Source organism: Rhipicephalus sanguineus, chromosome 9 (assembly GCF_013339695.2).
Source record: "Rhipicephalus sanguineus isolate Rsan-2018 chromosome 9, BIME_Rsan_1.4, whole genome shotgun sequence".
NCBI classification, from domain to species: Eukaryota; Metazoa; Arthropoda; class Arachnida; order Ixodida; family Ixodidae; genus Rhipicephalus; species Rhipicephalus sanguineus.
In genome coordinates, this window is record NC_051184.2 from 137,061,129 (window position 1) to 137,074,044 (window position 12,916).

A 12,916-nucleotide genomic window follows, 5' to 3' on the forward strand; every position below is an offset into this window, starting at 1 on the left:
AACATTCATGATCAGTCAAACGCAAAGTGCTTGCCGGATATTCATGTGCACGTCCATTCAAAACGTTGAGACGAACGCAAACTTGTGAGAAGTCGTTAGAACAAAGGGCGCGATACAGCGCTTCGTATGACAGCTGTCCACCTCGAGACAAAAAAAACATTATATTCATGTTTGTCTGCATCTTGGAGTGAAATCAGTAGATCATCGCTCGTCCTGTCTACCTCCCTCCTCTTGCGTATGTCCAAATAAAGCGGAACTTCCGGGGAACAGAAAAGCCGGAAGAGATGGAAAAACATGGCAAAGCTTGCTAAGTCGCGCAAGGCTTAAAAGAGCGAAGCTGGACGATTCTGAAGTCTAATCTGGTTATTTCTGCTGTTCCTAGCCTTTAGCTAGGTGATACTAGGTTGTTTCTAAGTTTGATCTTGGCTAAGAGAGGTTCGAGTTAGGCGCCAGAGAGTCACAGACTCGACACGGATGTTCAAACTCCAGAGACAGAAACTCGAGCTGAAACCGAGCGTTCGCACCTCTCTCTACGCGCACATTGTGGTTCGCGTAGGTCTTCTATCGCTTCCGGGAGTCCTCGCAGCCGCCGTTGCCTTTCCCGTTCCCTAGTATTCTCTCGTTGTACGTACCGCCGAAACACTCCGTACAGATGCTTCAGCGAAGCTGAAACGTGCGGCCCCGATGTTGATCACTGGGTCAATCCCGGCACTTTATTAAAGCTTTTCTCAATTACTGGTTACGTTTCTCTAGAAATCTTCATTGGCGTTTGCCACCCGTCTGTTGGCTTTTTTCCTTTTTAGCGAACCAACAGTGAGTAGTGGGATCGCCCCAGTTTCTGTGGCACATGCCCGTTCATAATGATGGTAGCTTTTTGTACGCATTTGCACACACCAAAGTTTGTACGGTCGGCTTAAACAGCTTCGCTCTTAAAATCCTTGAACAAGGAGTGGAGTCTCGCTGGAGCGATACCCCTTGCAACAGGATTGTTCATCTTTTGTGTATGCGTGTTTCTAATTTGTGCTGCTAAAATGAATGCGAGTTAACGACAGTCTGTCAGCCCATGTACTGCAGTTTTCAACACAGACGCGCCATATCTAAACTACGGCGCGCGCTTTTACAAAAGTGGGCGCTTTTCGAGACCACAAACAGCAATTTAAGCTAGTTTATGAGAGGCAAACGCTGTGTTCGCCAGTTTATTGCACAAGCATTACATGCATCATTATGTGCAAGAAATGCAGGAAAATTTTGCGGGGGCTGTGCGTTCGCAATAGATACGCCCACTAAGGTATACATGCAATAAAAAAAAATTGTAAGAAGAAATAGAAAAGAGTTCATGAAATAAAATATTGTGCTTCGCCCGAAATGCGAAGCACTGATAGCGACGGTCGTTCATGAAAACAAGCGATGCAAATTAAGAATTATCGGCCTCCTATATTGAAGTACGCATTTCCTCGTACTTGGTTTGTATAAATCAATAAGCCATGCTGAGCTCTTATTTAGCTCTGGCACGAGAGCGATATGACGACTGTTTAGTGTTGTCATTTTTGCACAAACCTCACCAAAATTGCGAACAATTCGGGGTAGCCTGTAAAGGGCGCTTCGTTCAGCCGTTGTCTCTTTGTGTGGCAACAAAGCTACCTACCAAGAAAAAAAAAAAGCGGCTTTCATTAAGGAGATACAGGGAAGAATTCAATGCCCATCGGAGATAAAAATATGCACTGCGCGTGGGACCAAGCCAGTTACCAAACTTATAGGTTGTCGTAACATACATTTGTTTCTAATTATTATTTATACCCTTGGTAATTCTTAACGAGCTTCTTAACTGACGTGATGTCGAATTCTTAACTGATTCTGAAGTAACTACGTTGAAAATTAAAGTGGATCGTACGGGAACATTGCATTAATTTGTTTTTCTAGAAAGTAGTAATTTGCTTATTTGAATTAGTTATTAAAAATTATTTGTCAGCATGCCGATTAGATCAAATCAATGCACTTTTTGAACACCCTTCGTTATCCGCAGTCATAGGCACCCATGCAACCGCTGTCATTGGCGCTGTTGTGATACATGCCTGCTTATGTAAAGTATTCTGTACCTTGGGATGTAGAGAACTCTCTCGGCTACGACGAAGCCGACGGTGACGAACAGGTTAGACGCCGGCAGGAAAGGCAGCACAGTCAGGAGCAGCGGCACTAGTAGCCTTAATGAAGTCTCGTCTACTCGCTCGACACTGTCGTTACAGCACTCCTCTCTTGATCCACTGGCAGTCTTCATGCAACACGCAAAACGGCACCCGGTCGCTTAAAAATTCTCGCTCCAAGTTAGTGTACTGCTATCGATAGAAATTTCACGCAGTGTATCTGATTCCAGCAAGTTTCACCTGAAGACATGCACATAGAAGCACACACACACTTTCATGCACACACGTTCGAATGTTGAAGACAATGCTTCAGGGGGCAGAAGGTTGAGCTAGGTGGTGAGGTCCATGGTGAAAAAACAGCGCGACGTAGACACAGACTAGGAATTACACAGGACTGTCTGTTTTTTCACTATGGAACTGTACCAACTAGCTCGTATCAACTCGCTCATAAGGTGGTAAGGATTCATCAAAAAGGAAGGTATGACGTGTAAACTAAAACAAAAGAGAAGAAAGCAACGCGGCGCTTCTGCCATCTTCTTCTCTTTTATTGTATTCGTGTTATCACACCTTAACTTCGTTTATAGTGAATACTTCGAGCTTCCAAGCTCATTTTTGTGTTACCTTGCAAGGATGTCGTCTCTACGTCTACCTTATAATGGTCAAGCATATTACTAGGTCTTCAAAGTCAACCTTTATTCATCGATTTACGATTTTTTAACAATACATAGAATTTCAACTGCGTGATCGGCCAGTTTGATAAGGCTCGCGGTAGATGCTACGAAACATTGAAAACACAGGGACACAGAGATATGCATCTTCGCTATTGAGTTTTGAGAGCAATACACGTTGATAATATGGCATTTATGAGAGGCTGCCATTTCACTGTTCTTTACTTAACACCTTGTGACTGGCGCACCATAGCCTCAGCTGCTCTTGCGCCATAAAAAAATCACAGCATATCCACGGAGTGAATGATGATGAGTGGGCGAAGCTGCGGAGGTTCATCGGTAAACCGTGAATCTTGCGTGAATTCTGCCCAGTACATCATCACCGACGTGAGATCGGGCGCGTTTATACTAAAGGTTCGATGAGAGTTATGACGACTTGCAGCTCACTTTAATTTTACATGTACGCTGTGAATTTTCATTGTTTAGAAAACCAGTGCTTTAGAAAGCATCTGGCGTCTTTCGTTAAGCAGCTGCCGTCTTTTCGTTTTGCTTTAGAAACATCTGGCGTCTTTTCGTTTTGCTTTTAGAAAACAACTGGCGTCTTTCGTTGGTTTATTTCATCAATCAACGGCGTTTTGAACAAAATTATTATTGTTTAATCACGCACAGGAGAAATCTCACCAGGCACTACCTTGGAGGTAGGCAATGGCTGCTAATGGGAATGAGAGACAGAAGAAGTCGGCTTTTAGCTAACACTTACACTTCTACTTCTACTAACGTTTCCTACTGGAACATGCCAATGGCTGCTAATGGGGAATGAGAGACAGAAGAATTCGGCTTTTAGTTAACGCGCACGCTGCGAATTTTTTATTGTTCAACAACGCACAGGAAAAATCTCCCACCGGCACCACCTTGGAGGTCAAGATCTGGTACTAGCGTTACGACTGGTTACGCACTACTACGAGGGACGAACGGGTGCCGCCTTAAGGAGCTTCGCCCCTAAAACCGAATTAATTAACTGAATATCATGACAGGCAGCTGACCCTCTGTCCGTGTGTTTGCGCTAACACCCAATACATAGAACTGCTGGTGTGTCAGAAGCAATAAAAGCCGGTTACTCACCCCCTGACTGTAATTAATTGTATATTTCCATAAAACGAACCCATATGGCCATTTGTTTCAATATTCGAAATCTTAATGTCTGCGACGTGCTTGCGAAACAAACACTACTGCATTAAAATATTTGAGCGTCGATATATGGAGCGGTGGTTAGTTCCATGTGTTATCCTAGAATCACTGCAACCAACCCCCAAAACTAGCATTCTCATGGCTCAAAAGAAGTGTGAATAACCATGCAATGGTCGGTTGCATAGTGAAGCATGCACGACGGCAACTATGAAACGTAACTGCCACTCACCCTGCTTTTCATGTTCGATGTGGTCAAGGCCCGCCAGACGAGAGCCAATAGTGAGGCGAACACCGCCAGAGTAGCCAGATTTCTGTAGTCAAATGGTGACGTCACGAGAGGTATACTGCCCATCTGCCAATCGTATGACAGGGTACGCGGACACAACACGAGCCAGGTGTTGAAGGCGCACAGGTAGCTGTAAGTGAGCAGCCTGTAATGAAGGATGGGTCGACATGCATTTGCCTGACATTCGCAAATAAGCGGCGCCACGGCTTTTAGTGGAACGAGCAACGAGTGACGCTCTTGTTTCTCTTCCAAACACTTCCGGTAGAGCACTTACTTCCGCTTTCCCGAATATTCTGAAATTGCGTTTTCGAAAACGAGACTAGTACCAAAACGATTGTTCTGGTTCCAGCTAAGGGGTATATTGCAGCATATGCTTACGTAAGGTAAGAGCCAATTAACCGCCAGGATAATTAATCAAACCAAATAAGAAAGTTCACTGAAGGAGCAGACACTTTTCATTTGAGTAGCTCGAATCGTCGTGGAACTTAGAGGAACAGATGCTAACTTCTGACATCTCCTCTTCCATGAACTTTTGTTCAGATCTTATTCTTGCAGTGAGTAGTGACAAAAAAAAAACGTGGGTATTTTCTCGAATAAAGCACTATACATACATGCATAACAACAACAATAACAGCTGTTGCATAGTTAAAATTAATTACTAACCAGTTCATTAGTTATTAGTTACAAAGACCTAAACATTCTGCGTGAGATTTCTTTTTTCGCATCTATTAAATTTTTTATTTTCATACCTTGCTTTTCCTGTGTAACTTTTTTCTAATTCGTTCGACTTGCATATTCATATTTTCTATACGGGACTTTACAATTAACAGAACAGAAATTATTCGAATGTCTAATATAAATGGTTGATAACACTGCAATCTTGTTGCTTTCTAGAATCCAAAAGTAACACCTTGTACCAATAATTAGACTGCCTTTTCAGATGTCACCTTCAACTGTGTGACTTCTATCTTCTATCCAGTTGGTATCTATTAGGAAAGTTCAAGTTGACTATGCGAGACTTGATAACGGACACAAGAGAAATTGCTTGCATTGTTTAGGTTTCGAATGTTTTCACAAATGTAATTACCTTCATTTCGAGATTCTCCAAGCAACCGCTTGCCCCCCAATTAAGAGGACCTTTAGAAAAGCAATTTCCTTCTTCATAGCGTTCATCATCTAAAGCAAGCGATATACAACGACGGTTCACCTGTCGTAAGAAATTGCGATGAGCATTATAGCAGGAAATCGCTGAAGAACTAGCTCAATTTTTGCTGATGGAAGGACCATCAATCCGTTGATATAGCATAGTTCAAAGCCATTAATGTATTTCCGTTGGAACCGCATGCTTTAAGATACTGTACAAACAGTATTAGTGCTATTTTCGTGATGATCACCTGGTTGTGCGCATCGACGAGAAAGACGCAGGGTTGTCCATCTCGGAAAATTCGGGGAAACATCCTTGTAAAATCCACAGCCTTAAGCATAGAAGTAATGTCGTCTGTAGAGGGAAATAAAATACAAGTTAACAGGATAGAACATGTTGTGACGTATTTTTTTTTTATTTTTGCCCGTGATTGCATCGAAAATGCCATAACTGTGATCATTTCATGCAATAAGACCGTTCCCATCCACTGAACGGTAGCACAATATTATGACCTAAACAAATGCGTGTTTCTCAAAGTGACAAGGTTGGCAGTTGAAGAATAATTTCTCCTGCTTATGGATGAAATGTAGGGACAATGTCTCGGAGTGTCGGACGCTGTTCAGTCGGAGTGCGTGATTTATAAGGCAGAACTAGCGGATATACCAGCAGACCTCCCTTTACTACGAGAGAAATGTATGGTTTCTCTTGAAAAAAAAAACAAAAAAAAACAAAACAGCGAGCGCTTTTAGCTGTTTGCCGACACTTCACTGACAATTCTTGTTCCGACAAGGTATTACGCAGCATGGTATTACGCAGCATGCGTATAAAGATGGCTGCGATGCGGTACGATATTTTAATGCGTAAGCCTTAAGTGCCTCATCAAACGCGAATATTGACCGTCGGTGTCGGAGGCGGCGGCGTGATGAAAAGAGCGATGAAAAGTTCATTATCATGCGATGACGTCGCCATGTGATGTCACTATGACGTCAAGGATCGGAAATGTTATTGGGTCGTGATGACGTCGTGCAACAAAGTGACGTCATCATGAAGTCGCAATGATGTGACGTGAGGACGTCATCATATGTCGTCATCACTCGGTCAAAGGTGGGTGGGTCCCGGAGGCACTGCAAAACCACGTGAAGTGCAGAAAGCTTGCAATGCCTCCGATCCTGGAAGCAGAGCAAAACAACGTTAGGTGCAGAGAGCTGGTGGGGGGAGTGGAAGGAGGGAAGAAAAAGTAGAGGAAGATGGTGGTCGCCTTCGAGTCGTCTTAGTCAAATGCACAAAGGACAACTTGAATTTGTTTTTCTCTCCAGCGAAAGAAAAGAGTGTGATCAATGGCACTCACCGATAAAGAAAAAAGCGTGCATATCTTACTGAATGACGAGTAACGAAACCTCGTTCCTGAGCACGAGGCGCTTTTAACAGCACGCGTACAAACACGGGAAAAGATTACCAGTGAGTACCGGGAACGAGACGATTGCTCCACTCCGACTATTGTGATAACATTGTGCAATCTTACAACTTCCGAAAGTAATTATGCATGACGCCCGCGTATAGGACGTACGACAAAACAAAAGCTAGCGGATATAACAAACAAGCGGAGACGCAGCGAAACTCATCGAGAGAAGTATAGGACAAAAACAATACTCAATGCGTCGCTTTGTTCCGTCACTCTCTAGAGCGCGGCCGCCCTATCGATGTGAAACGAGGCGCACACTAATTTGCACCTGGTACAGGATTCCGCCGCCGATCGATCGGCATTCGTTGTTTACGAAAGCATGTAAGGCACTCACGCGAAAAGAAACTAAAGCGCGTTCTGTCGCGGACGTTATTCTTCCGAACTTCGCTACCTGTAGTGACAATTCTCAGAGAGTATAGACGACAGAGGGCAGACTCCGCCTGTGTGGTACAGTGGTTGATCGCCTGCTTATGCAGTCGCGGGTTCGATGCCGGCCGCAGCGGTAGCATTTTGATGGAGGCAAAGTGCCAGACGCCCGTGTACTGTGCGATGTCAGTGCACATTAAAGAACACAAGAATACGGCGTGCCTAATAATCATAGCGCGCTTCTCGCACGTAAGGCCTCAGATATTATTATGTTCTTAACATGCACATCATGTTCCTATATATATATATATATATATATATATATATATATATATATATATATATATATATATATATATATATATATATATATATATATATATATATATATATTAGTTTAGAAGCTCACAACGCGTTGCAAAACATGGCCTGGTGAAGGCTAGATATAGCCGCGATGGTGGTTTCATCCAATCAATGACATCTTTTTTAATGTAATACTAGCATCATTCGTAACGAGAGATGGTACGTGTAGTGAAAACTGTTTCCAAGGTATGCAGCACGACGCTATCCACAATTTTCAGCGAAAAACAATGTGAAAGAGTTGGCAAGGGTCGCATTCCTTTTTGACTAAGTTGTCGCAATCGATGCACCTCTTCTTGAACGGCATGTCGATTGCGCATGCAATAAGAGCGTTCAATCGCGATACATCGGCAAAACTCTTCCATAAATGTCAAGTCTTGGGTCAGGAACGGTGAACCCGTACAGCACCTTTATCTCTGCTTTTCCTTTCACATTTTGTTTTCTTTTTTTTTTTGTCCTCGAGTATAACCTGGTATGGTGAGGTGCAGAACAAGGTTTTTGAGTTGAATGTTACAGCCGTCATTGCCTAACTTCAGCATGAAGGTTTATACCAGACTGTTTTTATATCTTTTAGTTTGATTAGTGCGTCCGAGGCTTCGAAAGCTCCTGCGCCATTTTAGTACGCGTTCTCGCGGAACCTGTGGTCATAGTGTCGCTGCCATTTTCATTATAAGAGGCGTAGGGTGTCGTTGTCCCCGATAACAGTTCCTTTGGTAGTGGGTGTTGCGAGCTTCGCTTCAGAATACTAACACATGCTCGAACTATTGTTTCATAGATAACTGATTTAACGAGTCTACCAACTTGTACTGTACCCTCATTTGCAACTCGAGCAGCGTACACGGTCTATTTGATGCTTTAAATAAATCGATTGGCATGGGAAGTATCTTGATCAGTCCCACAATTCACATCTCTGCCTAAGAGTCTGTGGTGAGAACGAAAATAGTGAATTGGTAGGCGCGACAACATTGGCCCAATTTGAAATGCAAAATGTTTCGAGGCAGGACATTGCGTAGCATGTTCCAAGTTGGCTATAACAGCAGAATGAAATTCAATCGCAAATATAAGCAGTTGAATTGACCTGCAAGTGTATAGGTTTATTAAATAATTTATAGATTGCATTCACTTTTAAAAATGAAAGGTCAAGGCGTAACCTCTGAATGTTAGATATTTAGGAATGCTACTAAGCTATTAGTTACAATGTAGCTTATAATTTACACGTGCACAAAAGACGCTAGGCCTGCACGGAAAGCGCAGCCCAGTCACAGCGAAAGCTGGAAGGGCGGCATTTCAACTCTCTTGGGGCTACTAATACAAGAACACTTGCAAGGTACCCACTACGCCATGAATCATAATTTTTGTGAAGTTGGGAAGCAGCCGCTATGCCATCTTTCGTCATTTTGCGGAGAGCCGTGTTACCCGCTACACATCTGTAAAACATTACGCGCACGTCGTTGATGCTGTGCCTGATGACGATGAAGCATTATGGCAGAGCGCTTTGCAATGAGTTGGAAGCATTCAACAACCCACTCTTTGCGCAATTCACAATGTTTGACGCCTGCTTACAGAATTCGCGTCGTGTGACGCCTGGCTGTTTTACTCTTTTACCACGCCAAAAGACATATGTTAATGTGGTTCCTTCTCGACATGAAGCCTGTATAGGGCCTTTTGCAAAGGAGTTTCAAGCACCGGCATGGCTCTGTCGGTCACGAAGCGACCGATAACAACAGAATTTTACATGTCTCTTCAAGGCACTTCGAAAACCTTTTTTGCATGTAGACATGTAGACTTGGAAATATGTAAAGCAGAATATTTGGCACGCATGCCTCAACTGAGTGAACACGCGAAAATTGCGTTGGAAGTACCTATATCTGTTTTTGAAGATGAAAGCGCGATTAATAGGTTAAATCCCGGCAGGTTTCCGGGACCAGATGGTCTTTGTGCAGCGTGGTAGAAGTGTTTTAAAAATGATTCGTCCCCTATACTCGCAGCGGCTTTTAACGAGGCACATGAGGAAGAAAGATTAGCACCGTCGTTTAGTGAATCACATTATGTACTGATTCCAAAGACAGATGAGGTTGAAAAACTTAGGCACGTCAGAGCATACAGACCAATCGCACTGACAAATGTGGACTACAAGATTTTAATGAAAATTATGGCGGCTAGACTTCAGTGATTAATAAAATATATTGTTGGTTCACACCAAACGTGTGGAATCATGGTGGTTCTATAGTAGCAAATGTTCGTAGAATGCGGTCTCTCTTGGTGTGTGTTGACATGATTCGAGCTCGTGTAGCCGTACTCCAGCCGGATCTGGTGAAGGCATTCGATTGTGTGACCCATGTTATTTTGTTTACAGTATTGGAGCAAATTACAGTGAAACCTCGGTGATACGATCACGGCTCATACGAATTTCGGGTTGATACGAACTTTTATTTGGTCTCGGCCAAGGCCCATTGGCCTGCAATGTAATGGAGTACGGTTGTTGCGAACAGATTTTCACCCCGCGACGTTTCATACGAACGTACGCTAGCGCACTGGTACGAACAGGTGCTGTCCGCGCTGTCGCGGAAGACGCGCCAAGCACGTGCGGGCGAGGATACGCAAGCGCGGGCATGCGCGCCGCACCGCCAATTCGTCAGAATCGCGGTATAAGAAAAATACCTTTCTTACACATTGATCACAATAAACATTCAGTGACGCGTCGTAGCCTCCGAGATTGTGTGCGCGAATCTTGCAGGCCCTAATGTGCCTCCGTGTGTTTTCGCGTTTAGATTACAAGCCATGTCCTCCATGCAATCGATGTCCTCATGCATCAGACATCCTATGAAAGGCGGACGAGTACCGAAAGAAGGATCTCTCGAATAATATCCCCAACACCACCACGATAAGAAAATAATAACATAGGACCGCGGTTCCGAAATTTTCTGGCCTTCATTCATTTATCGCGTCAAAGCGCTCCTTAAGTCACTTTCGCTGCGCTACTCTAGTGTCACACAAAAAAGCATACTGAGATTTGGAAGGAGCTGTCGCGGGTCACAACACACCTGTTTCAATTACTACACACGCGCGCACGGGACGTATATTTACGAGCGGAGCTATGATCGGTGACGTCTAAAAACTTCAGTGGCAATCATTCAGAGCTGTTCGTGACTTTACTGCGGCCCTGAAAAACAATAACTGAAAATGTACGCCAGCTTTCTTTTGTCGTAGGCTAATTTTCCATACCTCCTTGTGATACGAATTTTGGATGGTACGAATATTTTTGGTGATCCCGCGAGATTCGTATCACAGAGGTTTTACTGTAATGTTGGTAAAATAATTGCTGACGGTGTTGCCCTGGCATATCTGATAGGTAGTACAAGACTAATAATTGTCAAGACACTGCGGGCCCCCATTAAAATTTAGCGTTCAATTCGTCAAGGCTGCCCTGTCAGTCCACTGCTGTTTTGCACCTACATCGACACGTTATGTCCGCCAATACTCCAGAACAATATTGTTAGTGGGTTTCGATTACAATCCTCCGAGGTCAAATTACTCGCGTATGCGTAATTGCCGTATGTAGTACTTATTATGAAGGCATTGAAGAATCACTAATAGTTTCTAAATGTTTCGCTGAAATTACAGGAAGCCACATAAACTGGGGAAAGTGCCTGGGTTGGCACTTTTCAAAACAACCCCTGATTGTTTTGCTAACATTAGGCGCACCAAATCGCCAGTAAAGTATATTGGAGTTCCGCTGGAGTTATACAAAAGTACTGATGAGACTATTGGAAGCAGCAAACAAAAGAAATAAGCGAGAAAGCGAGTAGGTGGAGGGCAAATTATCTGTCGATGTTTGCTAGGGCTACCGTATGTAGCTGGTTTTTTGTGTCGAAGCTATGGCACGTAATGCAAGTGATGTACTGTTCAAGGGTCAATGTGCAGAAATGGCATAGGGTGTTTGTGACATTTGTGTGGGGGTCCTACTGGGAAAGGTGCAGTAGTACAAGTTTGTTTAGAAGGTTAAAGAGTGGAGGCCTTGGGTTTGCACATCTGTTCATGAAACCGTTGGTAAATACGTTTTTTCTTTATCCGTAAGGTCGACTGTTGTCCGAGTTTGTTGTCAGCACTCAAATGATGGCAGGTGCAGTACAAGGCTATATGAAGGAAGTTGTGGCAAGTGCGCGTTTTTTGAGCGTCCGCTTTTCTACCGACTACGTGTTTTCTGTTGGAAACAAAAACCTTTATAAAGGATGTACAGACCTTTATAAAGGTCTGTACATCCTTATAAGGATGTACAGACGGGTCCACTGTTAAAGGGAACGCTTTCGTGCAGGACATGTTAGGATTTCGCTCTCTTGCATAGTGGCTTAGATTTGCATAAAACTACTGGTGGTTGACAGTTCCGCCTCTTTTTGACAGACTCATGCAGCGCATGAACAATGTTTCCCTGTTCACTTGCTGTTAGAGGGCCAGCAAAATGAAAGGTGCTCATTGGAGTGTTCCCTTTAACAGTGGACCGTACTGTACGTGACAATGTGTTGGCCATGCCAATGTACAGAGCGCTATATACTCAGGCAAGTGTCAGAATGTACTTAACCGCGAGTTTAAAAAAATGAAGCAGCTCCAAATGTAAAAACTTTCTTTTTTAAATTACACACGGGAACACTACCAGTAAGAACCTTTACAGAGGAACTAGGTGTCCGTAATTTAAACTTTTTTAGCGCGCACAAAAGACAAGGACAAGCAGGAGACACACGAGCGCTAACTCTCAACTGTTTATTTTTTCAAAGGAACGATACATATAAATACCCAAAAACCAGCATAGAGCATATGCGGCGCAAGTCATGTGACACACTGTCAGAAGGGCTAAACAGAATTTAAAAAAACCAACTCTTTATCTGTTAGAGCCACCGAAGGGTGACTGATGCATTTCTCTGCACACCTATTGATATAAAATGCTTCCGTAACTTCCCGTGTTAGTTTGTCTTTATCTGCAAACAAGATATCTGTATCATGAAAAACGGGTTCACAATGGCATGATTTACAATGATCAGACAAGTATGAAAATGTTTCTTTCCCTAGTGAGTTAGCATGCTCTTTAAGCCGTGTGTTGATACAGCGGCCAGTCTGTCCTATGTACATACTTCCACAGGTTAAAGGTATCCGATATACCACCCCTTTTCGGCATTTTGTTAACTTCGATTCCTCCTTTAAGCCACAGCTGCATTTATTTCCCCCCACTCTGAACTTTTTTGCAACGGCCTGGCACAAATGTTGCGCCTTAATGCGGGCGCTGAAAACAACTTCAATTCCATATCT

General features: G+C 43.4%; 1 protein-coding gene across 1 annotated transcript in view; it reads right to left on the reverse strand.

The window, feature by feature from the left end:
* LOC125759985 (protein O-mannosyl-transferase TMTC1-like) overlaps positions 1 to 12,916 on the reverse strand; it is a 90,083-nt gene that overhangs the window by 1,269 nt on the left and 75,898 nt on the right. Inside the window, exons 6-8 of the mRNA XM_049419528.1 lie at positions 5,678 to 5,781; positions 4,227 to 4,428; positions 2,097 to 2,269 (exon numbers count right to left, since the gene is read on the reverse strand). Coding sequence (XP_049275485.1) covers positions 2,097 to 2,269; positions 4,227 to 4,428; positions 5,678 to 5,781 — 479 coding nt within the window. The remainder of the gene's footprint in view (positions 1 to 2,096; positions 2,270 to 4,226; positions 4,429 to 5,677; positions 5,782 to 12,916) is intronic.